We start from the raw sequence: 24,674 nt of genomic DNA, 5'->3' as shown, positions 1-24,674 counted from the left end.
GTCCCGGCGTTGTCACCCATTGCTACCCTCCCTGGCCTAACCCTAGTAGGGCCTCTCCTAGATCTTTCCATCTGGCATTTCCCTTTTTAGTCTGAGACTCTCTTGGACGAGGGAAACACTTTACACTTGCATCTTAAAAGATTTTCTTTATAAATCTAGTGTTTGGAAGGCTTCTTTTTTAGCTTAGAAAAACAAGTGGTCAAGGTTAACATCAAAACAAGAGCTGGGGGCCTGCCGAGTGTGTCCTGTCTCCCCGAGGGTCTTTACTATGCTTCAGTGGATTCTTCAAGTTGGGTAAAGACCTGATCTCTACCCGTCTTTCTGCTCTGGGTGTCATCCTCTTTTAAGGTCATTTTCTCTCCTCCTTGCTCCCCAGCATTATGGGCTCTTTGTGGGTAGGGATCATGCCTTATTAATGTTTTCACCACTCAGTGCCTAGCAAAGGGGTGGGTCTTTAGTAAATGTTTGCTAAATGAATGAACGAACGAACAACTCATGAATGACTGACAATGTGGCAAGCCCTGCTGGCCTTCTCGCAGCTCCTCGAACACACCAAGACACTCCCACCCCGGGGTATTTGCCCTAGTTGTTCCATCAGGCTGGAATGTTTTTCCCCAGATATTGTAGGCCTCTCTCCCCTCCCTCGTGTCTGCTTCAGGTTCACCTTCTCAGGCCTTCCCCTTGCTCTATTTACAACCATAACCTCCCCTCCTGACTTTCCTGACCGCTACCCTGTGTTACTTTTTTCTTTTTCTCACAGCACACATCTCTTTCTAACAACTCCATAATTTACCCATTTACTGTGCTGTTGATCATCTGTCTCCTCCTGTTAGAACGTTAAGTTCCAAAGAGCAGAGCTTTTTGTTTTGTTCGCTCGTGTATCCCTAGCTCCTAGCATGGTTCTTGGCACATAGTAAGAGAAGATGTCACTAAAAGGTCACTGAATGAATGAATGATCTGTTAGATTTGATACAGAATTATCCCCATTCCATTGTGTTAGAATTTTGAGGAGCTGATAAGGGGTAAAGAAGAATAGATATTGTGTTATTTATTATTCAGGAGACTTGATATTTCTAGTTGCACCAAGAATGACGGAGAAGCTCCTACAATGACATATATATTAATGGTTCAGGGGCTGAGAAGCAGAGTTTGGGATCTTGAGTGTGATACATGGTTCCCCTTTCCTATGCCTCAGTTCCTCTGAATAAGCGGTTCTTTACCATGAGGTGTTATACATAGCTTCACTCATTAGTGTGAGTCATGAAGATGCTCCTACAAACACGTTTCAAGACAGGCTCCGAGAGTCAGTGCAGGAATGGGCCTGAGCTTCCCTTAGAGACTAAGGCAGGGTTACAGCTTCCCAGCTGCTTTGCCTCCTAACTCAAGGCATTTATCATTAGAATTTTTTTTTTTTTTAAGATTTTATGTATTTGAGAGAGAATGTACATAAGCAGGGGGGAGGGGCAGAGGCAGAAGGAGAGGGAGAAGCAGGCTCCCTGCTCAGCAGGGGCTCAATCCCTGGGGCTCAATCCCAAAACCTGGAGATCATGACCTGAGCTGAAGGCAGACGCTTAACCGACTGAGTCACCCAGGTGCCCTTGTCCGTAGATATTTATTGAAGCTCATACTGTTTGTAAGACACAGAGCTAGGCACCCCAGACTTCAGGAGTTAGACCATCTGGTTGGCTAGAGCTGTGAGGCCACTGAGAGGCTCATGCTGTTTGGACCTTGGTCTTTTGACTTAACACCTCACCTAGAACCGTTTGCAGTACTGGGTGTTGTGGTTGGCTCTGTCTACAGCTTGAGATCTTAGAACAGAGGCTCCCTGGGGCAGCCTGGGTAGCTCAGTGGTTTGGCACCGCCTTCGGCCTAGGGCCTAATCCTGGAGACTCAGGATTGAGTCTCGCTTCAGGCTTCCTTTGTGGAGCCTGCTTCTCCCTCTGCCTGTGTCTCTGCTTCTCTCTCTCTCTCTCTCATGAATAAATAAATAAATAAAATCTTAAAAAAAACAAAACAAAAAACAAAAAACAAAACAAAAAAAAACCCAGAGGCTCCTTGGGCCACTGCTGGCCTAGTTGCATTTTTTTCTTCTTTACCAAAGATGCCCCCCTAGATACTGGAGGCAGAATAATGAATGAACTCTCCCAAGTAGAAGTCAGAAGCTCCAGCCCCACAATGAAACCCACCTTCCAGCTCTCAGCTGTCCCTTACTCTGTGACATTCCTGCCCCCCCTCAGGCACTGGGCTTCTCTGTAGTCATCTTATCTTTCCCCACCTATTTTATAACCATATAGCCCCCTGTAAAGACTTGGGTTTAAACTCCACCTAGGTTGGTCTCCGACCCCATGAGGTGACTTTGGACCTATTACTGGCCTTGTAGAAAATTAGCAGGTTTATATATAGAGGGGGAAAAAAAAGCTAGAAATGTTTTCATTAAAAACTCCTCCCATATTTCCATCTCTGTCGCATCACACTTCTCCCATTTACTCTTCTCTTCCTGAAACAACTTTATCTAGTCAAGAAAAAATAGTGCATAATTTTTTTTTTTTATTTTTATTTTTTATTTATTTATGATAGTCACAGAGAGAGAGAGAGAGAGAGAGGCAGAGACACAGGCAGAGGGAGAAGCAGGCTCCATGCACCGGGAGCCCGACGTGGGATTCGATCCCGGGTCTCCAGGATCGCGCCCTGGGCCAAAGGCAGGCGCCAAACCGCTGCGCCACCCAGGGATCCCCAATAGTGCATAATTTTTGCATTCACTTTTGGTTCCTACCATCTGACACACTTTAAGTATCTTATTTCCCTTTGTTTGCTTATTTCACTCGTTTGTCGCAACAAACATCTAATTTTTTGAGGCCTGTTTGTCAGACACTGTGCTTGGTGTTGGGAATCAGGACTAAAGCAGCTCTATTGACAGAACTCACAGTCTAGCAGGGAGACAGACTTTGTAAACAAAGCTTACTCTGCACAGTTCAGGTAGGTGCAATGGGGCGGAGGAAGGCCTGGGCCTGCGAGACGCTTCTGAAGTCAGAGTAACAGGACTCGGTGATCATTTTGGAGATGTTAGAGTCAGGGCCAGGAAGCTTTTGTGAACATCTGAGGTTTCTAGCTAGGGATTCAGGTTGATGATGTTGTCATTTAATGGAAACGGGGAGAGAAGGAAGCAGAGACAGTTTGGAGGGTTGGGGGTGGGGTATATTATAGTGATGGGATCTTTTATCGGACTTCTCTGTGCTCACCAGAACTTCTCAGGCCAAAACGTGCGCCCTAACTGCCTAGTTGTTTTGTTAAAACGCAGAGGTGAACTCAGCGGGTCTGGGTGTGGCCTAAGAGACTGTATTTTTTTTTTAAGATTTTATTTATTTATTCATGGGAAACAGAGAGAGAGAGAGAGAGAGAGAGAGAGAGAGAGAGAGAGGCAGAGAGACAGGCAGAGGGAGAAGCAGGCTCCATGCAGGGAGCCCGACGTGGGACACTATCCAGGGTCTCCAGGATCAGGCCCTGGGCTGGCTGAAGGCGACACTAAACCGCTGAGCCACCCAGGCTGCCCAAGAGGCTGTATTTCTGACAGGCTCTAAGATGATGGCCACTTTGCTGGACCACACAGAGCAGCACAAGGGTGCAGACCATCCAGGCAAGTGTGCAGGTGGAAGTGCCCACGTGGGCCTTGGGAGTGAGGCCAGGACCAGGGTTAAAGGTTTGAAAGGCAGCCGAGAACAGGCAGGACATGCAAAACATGTAGAAACCCCGTCAAAGTGGCTCCTTGGAGAGATGAAAAAGAGCCAAGCAGGCGTGGTTTGGGGAGCCTCCTGGGGAAGCCAGATAGGGTGAGAGCCAAGCACAGACTGTGGAGATGGGTCAGTTAAGTCACACGATGCTGGGAGAGGGCAGCCGCAAGAGTGGAAAGCGGAGGCTGCTACACACCTGGCCTCCTGCAGCTCCACCTGGAAACAGGCGCCAGCTGAGCTGGTGATTTGATCTGGAGAAGCTGCCCCGGGGGCAAGTGTATGTGAGAGAGTGACAGGAGCTGCCCGCTCAGGCAGAGGTGCCAGCCGGGCTGCTGACACATGCTGGCCAGGCTCCTCGTCACTGTCTCTTCGTGGGGTGCTCGCTGGCATGGAGCACGGCCGCTGTGGATAGGCTGATCCGGTGCTGGGCAGCAGGCAGCTGCACCTCTTCCCCGAGGGGGCCTCATACCGTTGGTGGACCAGCTTCCACACAGGAGCCAGGACTGAGCCTTCTGTTGAGCTCATCCATAGATGATTGAGCCTTCATCAGCCTCCCATTGACAGATCTTGTCCTAAAGCTTGTGCTCCAAAAGGCACTGCCTTGTGTCTATGCCAAATAGAAGCTTAGATCATACTGAGATCACACTGATGTTTCCTTTTCAGAAGTCTTATATTTCCAATTAGAAAGCCCAGCTCCAGAGTTTTCCCAAACATCTCTGCTCAGGACCTTGAAAATACACGCGTGCACAGAAACACCAAAGCACAGGACTGTCCCACAGGAGAAATGGGTAAGGGGGCAGGGCCTTCCAGGAAGTAGATGCCTTCCTGGTCAGCGGAAGTCAGGGAAGACACTCCAAAGGAGGTGGTATTGCAGCTGGATCTTCAGGGGTAAATCGACATGACTTTTCCACTTCTTTGCTTCTTGTTCTGGGAGAACTTGGACAAGACCACAAGATGAGAAAGGAGCTTATCAGTCGTTGATACTAACATAGGGTAAAAGGGCTTCTGCATGTTGTGACTGCTTCTCAACCCTTTCTGTGGATGTGAGAGTTATGGAATTTGCTAGGGGTGCCCGAAATGGCCCTTGGCTAAGACGACAGGACACAGCAGCCATTTGATCCAGTCCCCTCCTCTCCTTTCCTGAACCACTCTGCTATCAGGCACAGCCTGTAACAAGGTGTTTGCCTGACCCATCCCTCAGGTTATCCCTCTCATCACACATGAGTGTGCCATGACTTTCAGTCCTAAGAGGCTTTTGGCTGGTCCATTTCACAGACTGGAGTCTGGACTCCTGAATCTCTTCTTGTTCCACTTGTTATGTGATTTTCTTTTTACCAGTGGCTATCATAAAAGAGATACATCTCATCATCAGACCTTTAGAAAACACACAAAAATCTAAACAAAACAGTTCATGAACTTGTGATCTGGGGAGAACTTTTAATATTTTGATTTATCAGGGCACCTGGGTGGCTCAGTTGTTAAGCATCTGCCTTCAGCTCAGATCTTGATCCCAGGGTTCTGGGATCAAGTCCTGCATCAGGTTCCCTGCTCAGCGGGGATCTGGTTCTCCTTCTCCCTTTGTCTGCGGCTCTCCCTGTCTGTGCGCTCTCTCTGTCAAGTAAATAAATAAAATCTTTTAAAAAAATCTTTAAAAAATATTTTGATTTATTACAATAACCTCTTTAGAAATTTCCTCTAAAAGCCATGTCATAAACAGCAAGATCAAAACCATTTTCATTCTACAGCCATGTAAAATTTCCTATTAGCCACTCATATGTATTTTCACATTGAAACCATTGTGTAGGGACGCCTGGGTGGCTCAGCGGTTGAGCCTCTGCTTTCGGCTCAGGGCGTGATCCCAGGGTCTGGGATCGAGTCCCACATCAGGCTCCTTGCAGGGAGCCTGCTTCTCCCTCTGCCTCTGTCTCTGCCTCTCTTTCTGTGTCTCTCATGAATAAATAAAATCTTAAAAAAAAAAAAAGAAAAAGAAACCATTGTGTACATTGCCCTTTTTTTTTTTTTTTAAGATTTGATTTTATTTATTCATGAGACACAGAGAGGCAGAGACACAGACAGAAGGAGAAGCAGGCTCTCCGTAGGGAGCCCGATGCAGGACTTGATCCGGAAGCCCAGGATCACGCCCTGAGCTTAAGGCAGACTTAGCCACTGAGCCACTCAGGTGTCCCCAGTGCCCTGTTTTTTGGAACCCAGTTTTGATTGGTTCTTCAGATTTCTCCTCCAATAAGACAAGAAATCCCTTTTTATCTTTGGGATTCTTGGAGGAGCTTCTTGGAGGGTTTCCCCAGACTAAGGGCTGGGCAGCACTGTGTGGCTGATGAAAAGGTGAGCCCAGAGGGCTGTGGTGTGCAGCCTCCAGCCTGGTGAGTTTTTTTTTTTTTTTTTTAGCCGCTAGCCTATTTTGCTGGGGGTTAAACCTGGTGTTACTGAAGTATTCCCCAGAGGTTATAGTCAGAGTCACTTCCATGCTGCAGGGCCGATTTACTGTGACCTGGGCAGGGTTCTTGAAAGACTGGTTTCCCTGGGCTCTCTGAAACGCCTGGTTTCTGGCCAACAGGCAGCCAGGAGCTTTGGTTGGAAGGAGGCTCTGTTCCCCCCACCCTAGGTAGACTTACTCTCACACACACATGTCCCCCCATAGATACAAGGACAGGCTTACACATACACACACATATATATACGCACCTGCCCTGACACAGGCATGCTTAAACACACACTTACCTGTGCCCTCCCCTCCCCACAGGTAGGCAGACTTACATTTACTCCTCTAAGCAGGCTCTCACACACATACACAGATGCATGTACACACACACACACGCACAGTCACCTGGAATCCTGCTTTATTTTATTTTTTTTTTAAGATTGATTTATTTATTCATGAGAGACACACAGAGGCAGAGACACAGGCAGAGGAAGAAGCAGGCTCCCTGCAGGGAGCGCGATATGGGACTGGATCCCAGATCCCGGGATCACGCCCTGAGCCAAAGGCAGACGCTCAGCTGTGTCCCTGGAATCCTGTTTTAAATTTAGTCCCGGGGCACCTGAGTGGCACAGTCAGTTGAGTAGCCAACTCTTGGTTTTTGTGTTTTTTTAAAAAAATATTTTATTTATTTATTTATTCATGAGAGACACAGAGAGAGAGAGAGGCAGGTGCAGAGAGAGAGACAGAGACACAGACAGAGGGAGAAGCAGGCTCCCTGCAGGGAGCCCGACGTGGGACTCGATCCCGGGACTCCAGGATCATGCCCTGAGCTGAAGGCAGACGCCTAACCGCTGAGCCACCCAGGGATCCCCAGCTCTTGGTTTTGGCTCAGGTGGTGGTCTCAGGATCCCAGGGATCGAGCCCTGTGTCAGGCTCCAAGATCAGCGGGGAGTCCGCTAGGGATTCTGCCTCCCTCTTCCTCTGTCCCTCCTGCTGGTACACTCACTCTCTAATATAAATAAATAAAATCTTAAAAAAAATTAGTTCAGCTTTCATCACACTTCTGTAAGTTTAAAAAGTGAGTAAAGCTTATGCAAGTGGAGTTTATTTCATGAAAGGCTCAAAATAATGATTGACTCGGGGTCTCCAAAAAAATTTCTTTGGTTGCTGGTGATTTGGTTACCACGTTAGTGACCGTATCCATCTCAGAGGGCGGCGGTGAGGACTCAGTGAGGTAAGGCACATAAAGTGCTTAGCCTGGCGCCATTGTCCTCATATGATAAAGGTTAGCCTTTTTTTTTTTTTTTTTTTGAAGATTTTATTTATTTATTCGTGAGAGACACAGAGAGAGAGAGGCAAGCAGAGGGAGAAGCAGGCTCCATGCAGGGAGCCCGATGTGGGACTCCATCCCGGGACCCCAGGATCACGCCCTGGGCCGAAGCGGCGCTAAACGGCTGAGCCACCCGGGCTGCCCAAGTTTAGCCATTTTAAAAAATATTATTACTATCCAAAGGTGCCCCAGTTGGCGCTGATCCCAACTTGGGCTGCGATGGTTCTCATATATTGGCTCAAGTGGTAGGCTGCCCCACTATCGGGGCGTGGTGCCTTTCTTGGAATTCTCAATATATCGAGGTCAAAAGAGCCCACTATATAATTGCATGCTAATTCAGATACCATCTTATCTGGGTTCGAGTGTGTATATTGAGGGTAACAGAAGCCAGAGCTTAAGAAAGGAAATGTATGGAAGAGAAACTTAAAACTGAGCAGATTTTCCTCATTTACTCAGTTATTTGTTTCCTTCAAAGTGGAGAAACTTAAGCCTGCCATCCTGATTGCCCGCACATTTGCGTTCTATCTCCAGGAGCATAATCTGAGGTGGTGGTGATGGTGGTAAGCCAGGCAGGACAAGGGGCAGGGCCACATGTACCAGTTGCTCTTCTCCTTGGGTTGTTTCATGTCAGCATTCTGCCGTGGCCTGCTCCCTCACTGGTGTCCCGGTTAGGGAGAGAACAGGTGAAGATAGAAAAGCAGGAGAATAGAGGGGGAATCCAGGGAGCAGAGATTCCCCAGGAGGCCCAGTCTCCCTGGAAATGCCCCAGACCCAGAGCTCTGGAAAAGGGTAACAGCAGACAGCAGAAAGAAGGAAGAAGTGCCTTCAATAATGGTTAACCTTTATTGAATACTTAATTAATCTCCCAATACTATAGATAGGAACTGAGACTCAAAGAGGCTAAGAATCTTCTCCAGACAGTGACAACTAACTGGCAACTCCAACTGTTCTCCTCCAGAGGACAAGCTCTTAACCTCTGCTCTGTGTTGCTCTTCAGGAAGATTGTGGATATTAAGAAAGATGAGAAGATTGGGAAATTCCAGTCATTCCAGGCTGGAAAATTTATTGTCACTTCTAGATTTTTGTTTTGTTTTGGTTTTTTTAAACTGAGGTACAGTTGACGTATAACGTGATACTTGTTTCAGGTTTACAGGATAATGATTCCATATTTTTATAGATGTTTGCCACAGTAAGTCTAGTTAACTATATCTGTCACTCACCATACATAGATACAAAATTTTTTTTTCTTGTGATGAGAAGTTTTAAGATCTCTTCTCTCTCTTTTTTTAAAAAAAGATTTTTACATTTATTTATTTGAGAGAGACAGCACAAGCAGAGGGAAGAGGGAGAGGGAGAAGGAGGCTCCCAGCTGGGCAGGAGCCCCATGTGGGGCTTGATCCCAGGACCCCAGGATCATGACCTGAGCCAAAGGCAGATGCTTAACTGACAGCCACCCAGGTGCCCCTAGGATCTGCTGTCTTGGCAATTTTCAAATATATGATATGATGTTATTAATTGTAGTCACCATGCTGGACATTACATCCCCAGAACTTCCTTATCTTCTAACTGGAAGTTTGTATCTTTTGACTACCTTCCCCCATATTACTCACCCCCTCCCTCCTGCCTGTGGCAGCCACCTAGATTTGTTTTAAAGTACACTTTTCGGGCAGCCTGGGTGGCTCAGTGATTTAACACTGTCTTCAGCCCAGGGAGTGATCTTGGAGTCCCGGGATCGAGTCCCACATCGGGCTCCCTGTGTGGAATCTGCTTCTCCCTCTGTCTGTGTCTCTGCCTCTCTCTCTTGGTGTCTCTCATGAATAAATACATAATATCTTTAAAAAAAAAAGTACACTTTTCATTGAGGCAAAGCGCATAAATCATAAGTGTATGACTTGATAGTTTTTCATGAAGGCACACCCCTGTGTAACCACCACTGAGTTCAGGAATTAGAATATTACCAACACTGTAGAAGGGTGTACCCTCTAGGGTACCCTTCCAGTCAGTCAACTGTTCCTGTACCCCAGTCATCATGGGTTAATGTTTTAATGTTTTCGGTTTCTGAACTTTTTTTTTTTTAAAGATTTTTATTTATTTATTCATGAGAGACAGAGAGAGAGAGAAGCAGAGACATAGGCAGAGGGAGAAGCAGGCTCCACAGAGGGAGCCTGATGTGGGACCTGATCCTGGGACTCCAGGATCACACCCTGGGCCGAAGGCAGGCACTAAACTTGCTGAGCCACACAGGCATCCCGTGAACTTTTTTTTAAAAAGGATTTTATTTATTCATGACAGAGGGAGAAAGGCAGAGACACAGGCAGGAGGAGAAGCAGGCTCCCTGTGGGGACTCTGATGTGACACTTGATCCCAGGACCCCAGGATCACGCCCTGAGTCAAAGGCAGACACTCAACCATTGAGCCACCCAGGCGTCCCTGTTTCTGAACTTCTATAAGTGAATCATCTGTATGTGTCTTTTGTGTCTGGTGCTTTCTGCTCAACGTAAAGGTTATGAGTTTTATCCATGTTATATGTAGCTGTAGTTCATTCCTTTTCGTTGCTATATAGTATTTCATGATGGAAATATATCAAGATGTTGATGACATTTCGATTGTTTCCAATTTGGAACTATTTAAAAAAAGGCCACTAAAAATTGTTTGCTTGTGCAGGTCTTTTGATGATGTCACATAGGCATTTCTTTTTATTTATTTATTTATTTATCTTTTTTTTTTTTTTTTTTTTTTTTTTACATAGGCGTTTCTGTTGGGAATATACCTAAATGTGGAATTGCTAGGACATAGTATAGGCACAGATGAGACAGTTTTCTGGAATGCTCTTTGCTCTAATCAGTTTACATTCTTGTCCCCACGGGAATAAACTGAATGTAAACTGTATTGTTGGCTCTTTATTTATTTCATTTTAGCCAGTCAGGTAGGTGTGTGATCGTATCTCGTTGTGATTTTATTATACACTTCCCAAGTGACTAATGATGTAGAACACATTATCATATGCTTAGTATCCATTACAGGTTAGTGCTTTTCATATACTCTTTAAATTCTTTGCCTGAACACAAGTTAGGAATCTGGTATCTTGTGCTATCTTCTAGAAGATATCTTCTAGAAGATGTTTGCTTTTCACATTTTGATCTGTAATCCTTCTGGGATTTATTTTTATTTCTGAGGTGTTACAGTCTGATTCTTTTTAAAAACCATATAGATTAGCCAGTTAGTCCAGTACTGCTTATTGCAAAGACTGTCTTTCCTCACTGAGCTGTGGTGTATGTGTGGGTCTGTCTCTAACTCTTAAATTCTATTGGTCTGTTTGTCCTTGTTCTAGTATGACATTGCCATACTTGGAGTTTTCTAATATGTTTCGATATTTGGTAATAATTATTCTATTCTTTGTTCTTCTTCAAGATTACCTTGACTATTCTTTCACTTTTTTCCTGAGAATGTAATGGAATTGGATTGAATCTAGAGATCCACTTGAAGACCTGACATAGTGACGAATCGTCCAATCCATAGACATGGTGACTTCACCATTTGTTGATGCCCTCTTACTTTCTTCTCGATAATGTTTCTTGTTGAAGTCTTACATATCTTTTCTTAGATGTATTCCAAGGTATTTGATGATCTTAAGAGGTGCCTTTAAAATATCTTGTTTTCTGAAATGTTGGTTGCACATTGTTCCAACTGGGGTGTGCTGCACAGATCTGTGCTGCACAGATCGATGCTTGCCACCCGGAGTTAGTGTGAGACCCACAGCCATCCACATGCTCCCTGCACTTCAGATACCAGTCACAAGTTGCCCCCCCCCCCCACTGGCTGTAAATTTAGGGTTTCCGCGACCCCCCCCCCCCCGTCAGGTTTAATGATTTACTATAATGACTTCTAGAATTCAGAGAAGTGCTACACTTACACTTACACTTATCTTTGTTTTAAAAGATACACATAGGATGAGGTCTGGAAGTCAAGGATGCTGAGCTTCCACACCCTCTCCCACTGGGGTTGGGGTGTGTCACCCTCTGGGCAGGGGTTGGGGTGTGTGCTAGAGTGAGGGTGTGTCACCCTCTGGGCATGTCAGTGTGTTTACAGTGAGAAGCTCCATTGAGCTCTGGGGTACAGAGGGTCTTTCTTTTTTCCTTCCCCACCCTCCCTGGGTACAGTCCAGTTTTTATCAGGATTTCATTACCTGGGCATGAATGATTTAGTTATTGGCTATGCAATTGGACTCAGTCTCTAGCACGCTTCTTTCCCTGGAGGTAGGACAGCTGAAAGTTCTGACCCTCTAATACTTGGGCTGTCCTGGTGACCAGCCCTGCCCTGAAGCTATCTAGGGGCCCACCTGGAGTTGTTCATTAGGATAACAAAGCCACTTCTGTTACTCAGGAAATTCCAAGAGATTTTGAATCTCACTCCCGTTCAGGGAGCCGGAGTCCAAGACTAGATATATTCTTAATAACACAACACAAGTGTGGATAATTTTTGTATAGTGACCTTGAATCCATTGGTCTTGTTAAATTCACTCATTAATTCTGATAGTCTATCTTAGATTCTTTTGAATTGTTCACACACATAATTATGTTGCCTGTGAATAAGGACAGTTTTATTTATTGCTATACCTTATATATTTTGTATTTTGTTCTTGCTTCATTTCATTGGCTGGTACCTCTAGGACAATGTTGAACTGGTGACAGTGGGCATCCTTGCCTCATTCTAGGTGTCAGGGGGAAGCTTTCCTAATTTGTCAGTAGGTATGATTTTAATGTAGTTTTTTGGTAGATTTCCTTATCAGATCAAAAAATTTCCCTTTTTTAATTGGCTAATAATTTTTGTAATAAATAGATGTTGACTTTTACAAAATGCTTTTTAAATAACTGTTGAGATGATGGAATGATTTATCTCCTTCATTCTGAATTTCACTGATTGATTTTTTAAGATTCATGCATAAACATTTATTGCATAACTGGAATAAACCAGACCTAATCATGATGTATGATCCTTTCCACATATCGTTGGATTTGATTTACCAATATCTTTATTTAGAATTTTGGCATCTGTGTTCATGAGAGAGCTCTACAGCTGTTTTTTCCAGCCATTAAACAATCACCGAGGAAGGCATTGTGAGACAGCTCTGGTAGGGTTTTTTGTTTTTGTTTTATGGCAGGAAAAATAACTGTTTAGTAGTTAAGTCCTTTCCATCTTCTCAGCCCAGTTCAGGTGAGCAAGTTTGAACATATCAAGGAATATTCTTGCCCTCTTCCACCTCCTCCCTCTGTTTCTACTTGTAACAGTATAAGCCCCACATCAAATGTTGCTGCAGTTTTTCTCCCTCTTCAGGTTTGGATGTGAGGTCTAGGATGATTTTTATAGTTTGTAAATTCTGAACACAGTGTGTGATTACCAGTTCCCAATGGGAGTTCACCAAGATTTTTTTAAAAAGTGCTTTTTCTCAAAAAAAAAAAAAAAAAAAAAAAAGTGCTTTTTCTCTCTTTATGTGTGTATGCGCCTGTGTATGATGTTGATGGGATTACTAGGTTAATTAAGGAGAAAGCTAGCCCCAAACTTTAATGTATCTTGATGTCAGTAGCTAAGCATTTAGCAGAATTTCCTGTTAACATCTTCAGGACATACACACATGGGACATATGGGCTCATTAATAATGGTCAGTCTTTTAGATTGATTATTTTGTAGGTTACCAGCTGGTTGCACAAACAGGGCCAAAGAATGGGTGCCTCACGTGGCAGTAAGGGAGCTTTGAGTCTGTAAGCAGTTGAGCAGAGAGGTATTGATTAGGAAAGGGGCTCCTCCTGGTGGGGGGATGGGGTGGGAGGCTCCATGGCCAGGAGCCAGGATAACAGAGGATGAGGCCAGCGGTGCTCCTGAGAAGAGAGGACTGGTGGAAAGGGAGAAGCAGTTTGCTGTGAGGATCCAAGGTGGAAAGGAGGCTGGGGACCCCCGTGGCACCTCTTGATCGATTGCTTGCCCCTGCCCTTCCCATGCTCAGGGAGGCATTGTCAGCCAGGCCAGGGCCAGCGTCTCCTCTCCACTTCATTTTCTTCTGCTGCGCAAAATTGCTCTAGTTCCATGTGTTCCTCCCTGCCTTCTGAATTGTCCCTGGTTGCCACATCCCTGAGAAGACATCAGCGGTAGATCTGACCACACTCCTGAGATAACCTAAGAAACTTAAAAACAAAACAAAACACCCAAACCTATCTTTTGACCCAGTGATTATCCTAGAAATGTATCTGAAGGACACAGAGATATAACCAAATGTACTTACTACAAAGATTTTTGTAATGGCAAAAAAAAAAAAAAAAGGAGAGGGGGCACAATTTAAGAGCCCAGTGGGAATTGGGATTATTTACACATGTGTACGATGAAATATTATGAGGCCTTTCAATTTTTAAAACTATTTTTACGACATGGAAAAATACAGAGAATATGAACTATTTATAAATTATTTAATTTAAAGAGTAATTAAAAAAAGATAGTTACTAGTAGTTGTGTTTGGAAGGCAGGATTAAAAGTGATCTTAATGTCCTTCTTTGTACTTTTGTTACCAATAACAGGAAAAAATATATATATACAAATTAGGGGTAAAAATCTTTATCAGATTGGGGAAATTAGAACACTTGGTGTTGATGATTTTAAGGGATTATGTATTTAGATGTGGTATTGTGTTCTATTGTGGTCTGTGTTTTGAAAGAGTCCTTATCTTTTAGTGATACTAACTGAAATGCCTGTAAAATTTATAGATGTTTACAGATAAAATCTGAGATTTGCTTCAAAATAAGCCAGCGGGTAGGAGGAAAGAGGAAACAAGATTGGCTGCAGGAGTTGGAGTAGTTAATTGTGAAGGGCCCTGAGGGTGTAATTATATTATTTCCTGTACTTTTGTAGATGCTTGATATTTTCCATCATAAAAGGTTAAAAAATTAGAGACTACCGGCTAAATGAACAATCAAAGGCACGAAGGCTAAATGAACAATCAAAGGCACTGAAGACCCGTCCCTGGGTGAGAGACCAGTCTTAGGGTCTCCTTGACATCTGCTTGCCAACAGCTCCACCCCTGGGATGCTCGGGTTGAAAGATTATTTAGAGAAGCCCCATTTCTGAATTCTAGTTTACTCCCCCCGCCCTCCCACACAATGTGATCCTGGGCAGACCTTCCCTGAGCCTCAGTGTCCTCCTGTGAATAGTAGTTGTGCGAGGGATAGTGCCTGGGCTCCCCTCCCTGGAACATGCTCAGCCCCACTGTTCCATAGCTGGGGGGAGGTGGACCCAGAGGGGGACACCTGACTAGCTACTCTGAGAGGGACAACTAAGGTCTGGCCATCCTTTCAGAGCTCTAAAGGAGCTCTCCACACTTTTTTGTTCATGCTGACCTATGAGAAAAAACGTTTTTTAAAAATCTGTATCTCCTTTCATTTAAAAATTGTATACATGTACCATTTTACCCATATGTATATTATAAAACAAACACAAAAGCTTTTAAGAAGATGAAATAATCATTATTTTGAGATGTCTTGGTAGTTTCCACTTCAGGTTATCTCTACTACATGCTTTATATTCTTCCTCAAGGCAGAAAGCATCCTTGTGGGATTCATCATTACTGATTGATGACTATAAGTTGATGTTTCAAATAGTTTTCTTGACAGTTTAGAATTATCTTAGCTACCCATTCCTCAGTTCCCCCATTACTGGTGTTCCCCACTGCTGGCTGATGGAGGGCTGGCAGGGGGAGGAGAGGGCCAGCTCTGGACTTTGTAGGTGCATGTTTGCCTCACTCTGGGATTTCCTAGCTGGTGAAGTGGGTGGGTGGGGAGTCTGGTTAAACAACTGTCTGTTTAAGGAGCATTAATATGGTCACGAGTGCTCAACATAATCTGTAAGCCTGTGACATTGGGCACACCTCATCTGTAGTTCCTCTCACTTTACTGGAGAGCCATGGAGTGAGGATGAAAACCCCTTCCCACAGGCCCGGACGCATGCACACCTGCTCAGAGCCTACTGTCCGTCTGTATATACACGAAAGCTAAAGTTGTTTATTTATCTTGGAATACAAATAGATGTGAATGGAGTCTGGGATGAATACCCCTTTGGAGACCCTGTCCTAGAAGGTCCCAGATGGGCAGTGTCGGGCTGTTTTGTCTTGCTCAGAATGGCTGGGCAAGTCTCCTGGTAGGTCTCTAGAAATGCTTTTCTGTTTTGGCCAGCTGGCCGCAAAGTCTGCATTTCCCTTTCCCTTTTCTCTGTGTCTGGCCTTCTGTCATTTCCTCTCTTTTATTTTTCCTGCTTCACTCAGTTTTTTCCTTTTTTGTCTTGCCTTCCATTTTCCTTTTCTTTTTAAAAACATGACCAGCTATGCTGGCTGTATTTATTGATGGCTTACTTATTGGGCACCTGCTGTGTATTTATAGCCTCACGGCCAGGCATTAAGGAATGCATCAAGAACCACCAGATATAACTTCTGCTGGCAAGAGTAAAAATCGGGAAGGGAGTTTGGAGATTTCGGTCAGATTTGGCTGGTGCACAAACCCTTTGACCTAGAAGCTCCACTGCTGTACCTGTTTTGGGATCTCACGTGCATCGAATGACAGAGCACAGGAAACAAGTGTGTGTCCATTAGCAGGAGAGAGAGAGGGTTAAATCCACCCTGGCATCTACCAGCATAACACTCCATAGGGGAAGTAGAGGGAGTTCTGTGCTCCAGTGACATCACTGAATGTGAAATGCAAGGTGCAGAAAGGTGTAGTATATTCATAATTAAAATGTAAAAATAAAGTAATATATTTATTGTAGAAACTTTAAAAAAAAAGATTTTATTTATTTATTTATTCATGAAAGACACAGAGAGAGAGAGAGAGAGAGAGAGAGGCAGAGATTCAGGCAGAGGGAGAAGCAGGGTCCATTCTGGGAGCCCGATGTGGGACTCCCCTATCACGCCCTGGGCCCAAAGGCAGGTGCTAAACTGCTGAGCCACCCAGGGATCCCCTGTAGAAACTTTTAGAAAGGAGGAAAATGATTAGGAAATGAAAGTCCCCCTTATCCCACCACTCAGAATATGAATATATTTAGTGTGTTTTCTAGTAAGTCAACAATGAACCAACTGTATTGCTTTCTTCCACCCCTCAATATGAGACATAATTCTTATCCTTTCTGATTATAAATGTAAAACTAAGAAAGTAATATATGCTGATTTTAAAATCCATTAAGCAAAAGCAGAAGAAACTGGTGTAGTTTGCTTATTTTCTTGTTTTGTAACTTTTTGCTTTACATAATTGGTGAACCACTATCTCTTTAAATACATTTCTGTCTACATCAGCCTAATTTTTAGTGGCTGCAATACTGTGTCATAAACCACACTGGATGGACCCTCGTGGGCACAGCTTGCCCACTGGCCTGGGTTTTCCCTTTGTCTTAAGGTCTTTCCTAGAAGTGGAAGACATGGCTGAGGCCAAGGTCTTGCACGTTTTCCATGTTGACACATGCCGCCAAATCCTGAAGAAAAGAATATCATCATTCTCTCCAGTACAGGACTGTTTTAGTCTCTGTGGTCCGCCAGTATATTTGTATTTATTTATTTAAAAATATTTATTTATTCATGAGAGATACAGAGAGAGAGGCAGAGATATAGGCAGAGGGAAAAGTAGACTCTCTACGGAGAGCCTCATGGGAACTCAATCCTAGGACCCCAGGATCACAACCTGAGCCAAAGGCAGATGCTCAACCACTGAGCCACCCAGGCTTCCCAGTATATTTTAATTTATATTAAAGTTGAGGGTCTCATTTATGTTCTTTCAAGTGGCTTACTGATTAAACAGCTCACTCCCTGGCCCTCTCTGCTTAGGGATACTTAGGGAAACTTCTTTTTGTGTGTAGTTCTCCCACCCTCTTGTTGAGGGGTGCTGGGGTGGAGGGCTGTGCGGGGCGGGTCTGTCTCCTGCTGGGCTGCTCCTCTGCTTCCTCACCAGGCCAATGCTGCCCCGCCTGCATCTTCTTATTGGGATGGGCTGCCCCTCCTGCTGATGGAGGTCAGTGCTATTAATAGTCAGCTTAATGCTGCCCCTGACCTGGGTGGAGGGAGGAAAGAGGGGGATTCCCAGGAAATCAGGGTGCTCTGTCACCTGCAAGTGCAGACCTATGGACTGCGGCCCAGTCTTCTGGCAGCCAGGCCAGCACCTCTTCCCAGGGGAGGTGCCCAAGCGCTCAGGGCCTGTGCTGGGATCCTGGGAGGTCAGGAGGTGGGGTTTGTTGGGGGACCAGTGAGGAAAATGCCTGGGACACCAGTCTTAGGTAGTGGCAATGGCATGTGTGATCTGAGGCCTCTGGATCTTCCACACGAGAAAAAGCAGCTGGAGTTGGTGAATAGGGCCCTGTCCAGCACCTTGTGGACTTTGAAACCCAGCACATAGTAATGTCTTTTTCTTACGGTCTTTGAGAGATTATAAAGTTTTTTTTTTTTGTTTGTTTGTTTGTTGTTGTTGTTTTTTTAATATATGGGGAGAAGAAGAGGACACAGCAGTTTGCTAATAAGATGGGCACTGTGGAAGGCAGGTGACTGGGCTTTCTGGGGCCTCTGGAGACCAGCCTGTGTGTGTCCAGCAAAGAGTGTGGGGGTCTCCTGTGTTCCAGGTGGGTGAGGGGAAGGGATGCGGTAGCGCGGAGGGGAGTGAAGTCACAGAGTAGGCCTGACTGAGCTGGACGCCAGTGGACTGCCTAGGCAGCCAGCAAGTGCTGCTGGAGGGTGAGGGGACAGCTGCGGCGGGCTGGGCTGTGAGTGCTGAGGGCGCCCAGGGCTGAGCCCCCCGGGCTGAGCCTAGGGGGGACAGGTAAAGAGGTAGGGTTGTGGAGGGACTCAGGTTCTGGGGCCTCTCACTCCTTGCCCGGTTCCAGGTGGGAGAGGGCTGTGAAGAGGCCTCGCTGAGGTTCTCTGACTGGGAGGAGGCCGGGCTGGACAAAGGTCGATGAAAGGCAGAGTGGGCAAGCTTGCCAGTCAGGTGTGGCCCAGAGCAGACCGAGGGCGGCTTCGAGATGCCTCCTTTCCCACGGCTAGGGTGCCCTGTACCAGCAGTGCAGGAGTTTAGAAGGCCCAAGAAGCCCTGGGTCTTTCGGGGAAGCAGTATGACAGTCTTTTTCAAAGTTATACTAATGGATGTGTTTCTTTCTGATTATAAAATTAATGCTATTGACTATGGAAAGGTTGGAATTTCTCTCCAGAAAAGTATAAAAAAGAAAACAAACCATCCTGAACCGCCCCCCCATACTTTTAGGTTTAATCATATGAAATTGCCATTTTTTCTGGGTCAAAAATAGTCCAATATCAATAATTTTCCATGGATCAGCAAATATGAGCATTTTGCTGTATTTCCTCAGTCTTTTTTTTTTTTTTTTGAATAAGGACCACTTTAAAAAAGGGGGGATTCTCAGCTTTTGGGGTTAGATGTATTATTTAAATTTTCATGTTCCATTCTCATTCCAGCCACCCCCAAGATCCAGTTATCCAGTTGAATGGACACTAGTAATAAAATGAGGTAACTCATTAAAATAAAAATTCTATGTTAGATTTAAATTTCATACAATGAGGATCATAAAAACGGTTGATCTATTTGGCTATTTTATTTATTATTTTTTTAAAGATTTTTATTTATTTATGAGAGACAGAGAGAGAGAGAGAGAGAGAGAGGCAGAGACATAGGCAGAGGGAGAGGCAGGCTCCATGCAGGGAGCCTGATGTGGGACTCCATCCAGGAACTCCAGGATTACGCTCTGAGCCGAAGGCAGACAAGGCAGACAAGGCAGACAAGGCAGACGCTTAACCGCTGAGCCACCCAGGTGTCCCTGGCCCTTTTATTTTAAAAGGTACATTAAAAATGATTTTGAATTACAGAAACTTCTTAATTACTAAAGTTCAAAAGAATGCTTATCTAGTCTTCATCCATTTCCCCCTTCGGATTGATTACATTTCTTCTCCTAAGGAACATCTGCATGAATGAGTCCTTTATTCTACAAATATCCATTAAACACTTGCTGCGTGCCCCTCACTGTTCTGAGTTTTGGGGACACAGACCAAAGCCCCTGCTGTAATGCAGCTCAAAATCTAGCATAAACGATAAATACAATGAATAAATATATCCTATATTTTAAGTGATTTATTTTTAAAAAGATTTTATTTATTTATTAATGAGAGACATGGCGGGGGGTGGGGGGGGGTGGGGCGGTCAGAGACACAGGCAGAAGGAGAAGCAGGCTCCATGCAGGGAGCCTGATGTGGGACTCCATCCCAGGTCTCCAGGATCACACCCTGGGCCAAAGGCAGCGCTAAACCGCTGAGCCCCCCAGGCTGCACTATTCTAAGTGATTTAATGGTGACTAGGGTCTAAGTGACTAGGGTTGGGGTGCTCGAAGAGGGGTTGCAGTTTTCACTGAGGCCCTCAGGGGAAGACCTATGGTGAGGGCAAGCTGCCCGGTTATGTCGAGGAGGAGCAAGCCAGGCAAAGGGAGCAGCAGCCTCTTATATAAGGAACAACAAGGAGGCTCACCCAAGCACTGGAGAGAGAGAGAGGAGGAGGGACGTGGGAGGGTCAGCACCAAGGGCTCTGGAGACCTAGGCCACTGTGGAGGATGAGGCTTTTACTTGCAGTGAGATAGAAGCCGCTGGTGGGATTTGCGGAGGTGTGAGGTGAGCTGACTTTGCCCCTCTTGCTGCTGTATTGAGATCTGACCTGGGGTCCAGGATAAGACAGGCTGCTGACGGGCAACCTGGGTGGCTCAGCAGTTTAGCACTGCCTTCAGTCCAGGGTGTGCTCCTGGAGACCCGGGATCGAGTCCCCTGTCGGGCTCCCTGCATGGAGCCTGCTTCCTCCTCTGCCTATGCCTCTGCCTCTCATGAATAAATAAATAAAATCTTAAAAAAAAAAAAAAAAAAAGACAGGGAGCTGACTAGAGGCTAGTCTAGCTGCCTGGATGAGATGGGAGATGCATGTGGTCCAGAATGTGACAGTAGCAGAAGAGGCTGCCAGAAGAGGCTAGGTTCTAGGTGTCCCATGCTGACAGAGCTGACAGGATCTGATAGAAGGGTTGGATATAAAAGGGTAGGGAAGGAGAGGAGCACAGATCTCCCATGGCCTGATCTACTGGATAGACAGAGATGGGGAAGGCTGGGGGAAAGAAAGTCAAAGAACTTGGTTTTGGCCAAGTGGAGTTCAAGGTGTTAGGCATCCAATCCAGGAGCTAGTTAGCTGTCAGCCAGCAGTTAGGTATAGAGCTTGGAGGGTACAGGAGAAGGCTGGGCTGCAAATGTTTATTTGAGACTTTGACATGCAGTTTGGGTTTAAAGTCATGAGGCAAGGGTCCAGGTCCAAGGACTGAGCCCTGGGACCCTCTCACAAGGTTGGAGAGAAGGAGCAGCCCCTGAGGTCAAAGGAACACCAGGAGAGCTGTGTTGCTAGAAGCCAAGGAGAAAAAGGATTTCCAGCAAGCGGGAGAGAGTGACCCATGGTCAGAAGCTGCAGCCTGAGCATGAGACCCCACCACTGGAGGTCATTGGTGACTTGGCAAAAGAGGTTTTTTGGGTAAGGAGGAGAATCTTCTGCTAAGAACATTAAAAAAAAGCCCCCTCTTGGCAGACAAATTAGAAAAAGGGCAGCGCAGTTCAGGGTCCCATGGCTGGGCCAGCAGAGGGTAACCTACTGTCCCTCAGCCCAGCATCTGTGTTTGGGGTCCCAGCTGGCCAGCCACAGTCAGCACCAACACATTGGGTTCTTAGTCCACAGAGCAGAGGTGACTGTGGGCGGTGCCCCAGGTGTGTACACCTACGAGTTACCTGTCTCTAGAGGGCACCCGTCCGCACCAGTGATGTCACACACAAAGGAGCCTCAGAGAGGAGGCCTGAGGACTGTGATGGCTGCAAGATTGGGCTCAAGGAATCAGCTCATTTCCTCTGCAAGATGGATATTTCTGCCCTTTCGGGAAGCCACCAACCTTTCCCTGTGCGGTTCAGTGCAACCCGTGACTGTGCATCAGGATTTGCTGTGAACCTGTGGTTAATTGGAGGTTCATAGGGAAAAGGACATTTTTCTCAGGTTATTGAAGCTGTGTCTCTTCTGCGCTGGGGGTGCTGACTTCTAGGCTCTGAGCAAGGCGCTGCTAACTGAGCCACATTCAGACATACCCCATTCCTTGGGACTCAGTCTGTGCCAGTTTAGGCACAGAGGGTCCTTGCTCACCCTGGCCTCTCACTAGTTTCCCTTTGTTTGTTCCTCAATTTTTGTTTTTCCCCTGATTTTTTTCTCAGTTAAAAAAAATTCTAGAGTAAAACCTGCCCATCAAATAGAACAATATTAGAAGAGTACAGAGTGAGGGATAATAGGGCCCCTCCCCCAGAGCAGTGGTGGCCCCAGTCAGTCCTTCTAGCTCCACTGCTATTGATTTAGGTTGTTTTGGGTTTGAGTTGTTAAAAACAACGTTCTAATGAACCTCTTTGCTTCTGTGTCTTTCTGCTTTGGGGAACGTTATATCCAACTTCCCACCAGTGGAATTAATGAGTGCCAGGTTAGGAACCTTTGGTTTTGAGTCGTGCTGCCAAATAGGCCTCCTGAAATGTGCCCGTTTACCTGCCACCAACCAGAGGACTTCTGAGGGTGTGCTTGTTTTGCTTGTTTCCCCCAACGCTGGGCATTACCAATCTTAGAGCATGCCAGTCTGGAAGGTGGTAAAAGGGTAAAAGCTACTTTGCTTTAACTCTGGTTCCTGCCTGATGGCACAGTTTATGCAGCTGGCTGCCTTAGACCACTGAGAGCATTGTTTCTGTCTCTAGAAGGCATTCCAGGGTGGGCAACCTCCAGCAGGCAGAGAAGCCTGGGGACCAGATGAGTACCTTGCTGCCCGCTGGAGAACCTTGACGGCCCTCTTGTTCTCTCCTTGGCTCACATCTAGAAGATACTGGGAAGCTATAAGTTTTTGATTGAATCTAGCCATGGATCTGTCTAGGTCTGGTCTAGGTGCATGGTTCTAGCAAGGTGCTAAAAGTTTATAACTCGGAGCTGGAGATGAGTGTATGATGAGCGTACTTTCACACACAGTGACTGGCATGTGTGTGAAAGTTGCACAGAACACCACTCCCACCCTCATCCCATGTGGTATATCCTTTGATATCTTTTTCCTTTATTTTATTTTTTTTAAAACGCTGGTCCTGAGAACTGGTACTCCCTGAAGTTTGAGGAGTGTATCCGGGGTTGGAGGATTTCTGATGGTCTTGGAGACTTGGAAAATGCCCTCTGCAGAGAAGTCCATAGACTGGGGCCCTGAGACTAGGTTGTGAAGGGAAGCTGCCCAGGAGACCCTGGCTTGACCTTCTTAGCTCTCCCAGGGCTTTTCCTCTTAGGCTGCTCCAAACGTGTGTCCGTGTGTGGGGTACACAGTTCCATCCAAACTGAAATGTGGGCCCAATCCTTGGCTGCCTCCCTCTTGTAATGCACTGGGGCGAGGGGCATGAGAACCGAGTACAAATCTGGAAGGAAGGCCCAGAAAGTCCTGCCACCCCACAAAGCTTCTCTGGAGGGTCCTTCCTCCCCACCCTCTGCCTTCTAACTTTCTCTTGCTTTAGGTTGGAGGGGTGGCCCATCTCTAATTATAGTACTTGCCTGGCCTAATTACAGCCTGGACTAATTTGTTAATGGTTTTGGGAACTGAGAGCCTTTGCCTTGGGCAGTATCACGGCCCCTGGGTACATGCTGGGGAGTTTGCCAAGGAGAGCAGAGGGAAGGAATGTGGCTCTGGAGGCCCCATGGGCAGCGGGGGCCGTCTGAGGAGCCCCACGTCCAGTTGGCACACTCATGTCTCCAACCGATGGCTCTGCTGTCCACAGGTTGTCAGTGTGGGTCTTTCCCTTCTCCCGGACTCTCAAAAGACCCTAATGTACAGCACTGGGCAGGACCTGGCCATTTTCATTCTAATGAAACAAAAGGTCTTTAATTAAATGCCTTAAGATTAAAAAAAAAAACAAAAAAACAAAACTTGTTTTTCCTTTTTATTTTTTATTTTTTTAAAAATTTTTTTTATTATTTATTTATGATAGTCATACAGAGAGAGAGAGAGAGAGGCAGAGACACAGGCAGAGGGAGAAGCAGGCTCCATGCACCGGGAGCCCGACGTGGGACTCGATCCCGGGTCTCCAGGATCGCGCCCTGGGCCAAAGGCAGGCGCCAAACCGCTGCACCACCCAGGGATCCCCTTGTTTTTCCTTTTTATAAAAGCAATATCTGTTTGCAGCAGAAACTTCAGGAAATACGGAAAAGGGGGGAAAAAACCACTCATGACCCCTACCCCAGTGACTCATGACCCCAAATGTGTTAACATTTTGGTGGAGGCGTCTCATGACTGGTCCCTTTGCTCTTGCCTGACTCATTGCATCATCCCCCCAGGGAAGTCTCACCTGGCCATCGTGCAGAAGGTGAACAACGAGGGTGAAGGTGACCCCTTCTATGAGGTGCTGGGCCTTGTCACCCTGGAAGACGTCATTGAGGAGATCATCAAGTCTGAGATCCTGGACGAGTCGGATATGTACAGTGAGTTCCATTCCTTCCACAGGCCTGGAACCCCTTCCCCGCTCACACCCTAGGTGTCCCTAGGTTGGAAGGCCACAGTGCAGGGAAATGGGAGGCCCAACACTCTGAGACCCAGGAACTCTATGCCTCACACTGGCTAGTGTGAGCAGTGGGCATGCCACTTGGATCAGTGAGATGAGGCCCCCTTTGTTCCCTCTGGCTTTCGTGCCTCAGCATCAAGCCGGGGGCCCTGCCCTGAGGAGGACACTGCTGCTTGTGTGTGGAAGAAGGGACCGCAGAGCTGGGAGTTGGCAGGCAGGTTCTAGTCTGCCCCTGGGTCAGCGGAGGACAGTGTTCTCAGTTCTAGATTCTTTCTCTTGCAGCTGACAACCGAAGCCGGAAACGAGTATCTGAGAAGAACAAACGTGACTTCTCGGCCTTCAAGGATGCTGACAATGAACTCAAGGTGAAAATTTCACCTCAGCTGCTTCTGGCTGCTCATCGCTTCCTGGCCACGGGTAAGAGCAAGAGGAGGGCAGGACGTTCTGGTGTTGGTGGGATACAGTTTCGGAGGGGGACTTCTGGGCGTCTGGCTACTTTCTCCCATGGGACAAGGGCTGTGGCAGGTGAGG

General features: G+C 46.1%; 1 protein-coding gene across 2 annotated transcripts in view; it reads left to right on the top strand.

Annotated features, from left to right (window-relative positions):
* The window catches only part of CNNM4 (cyclin and CBS domain divalent metal cation transport mediator 4), a 39,249-nt gene that overhangs the window by 3,793 nt on the left and 10,782 nt on the right, over positions 1 to 24,674 (top strand). For both annotated transcript variants that reach the window (XM_041754664.1, XM_041754663.1), the window contains exons 2-3: positions 23,920 to 24,063; positions 24,426 to 24,560. In XM_041754664.1, coding sequence (XP_041610598.1) covers positions 23,920 to 24,063; positions 24,426 to 24,560 — 279 coding nt within the window. The remainder of the gene's footprint in view (positions 1 to 23,919; positions 24,064 to 24,425; positions 24,561 to 24,674) is intronic.

Source organism: Vulpes lagopus, chromosome 5 (genome assembly GCF_018345385.1).
Source record: "Vulpes lagopus strain Blue_001 chromosome 5, ASM1834538v1, whole genome shotgun sequence".
Lineage (NCBI taxonomy): Eukaryota > Metazoa > Chordata > Mammalia > Carnivora > Canidae > Vulpes > Vulpes lagopus.
Note: the sequence above shows the minus strand (reverse complement) of the source record. Positions and strands in the feature narration are given on the sequence as shown.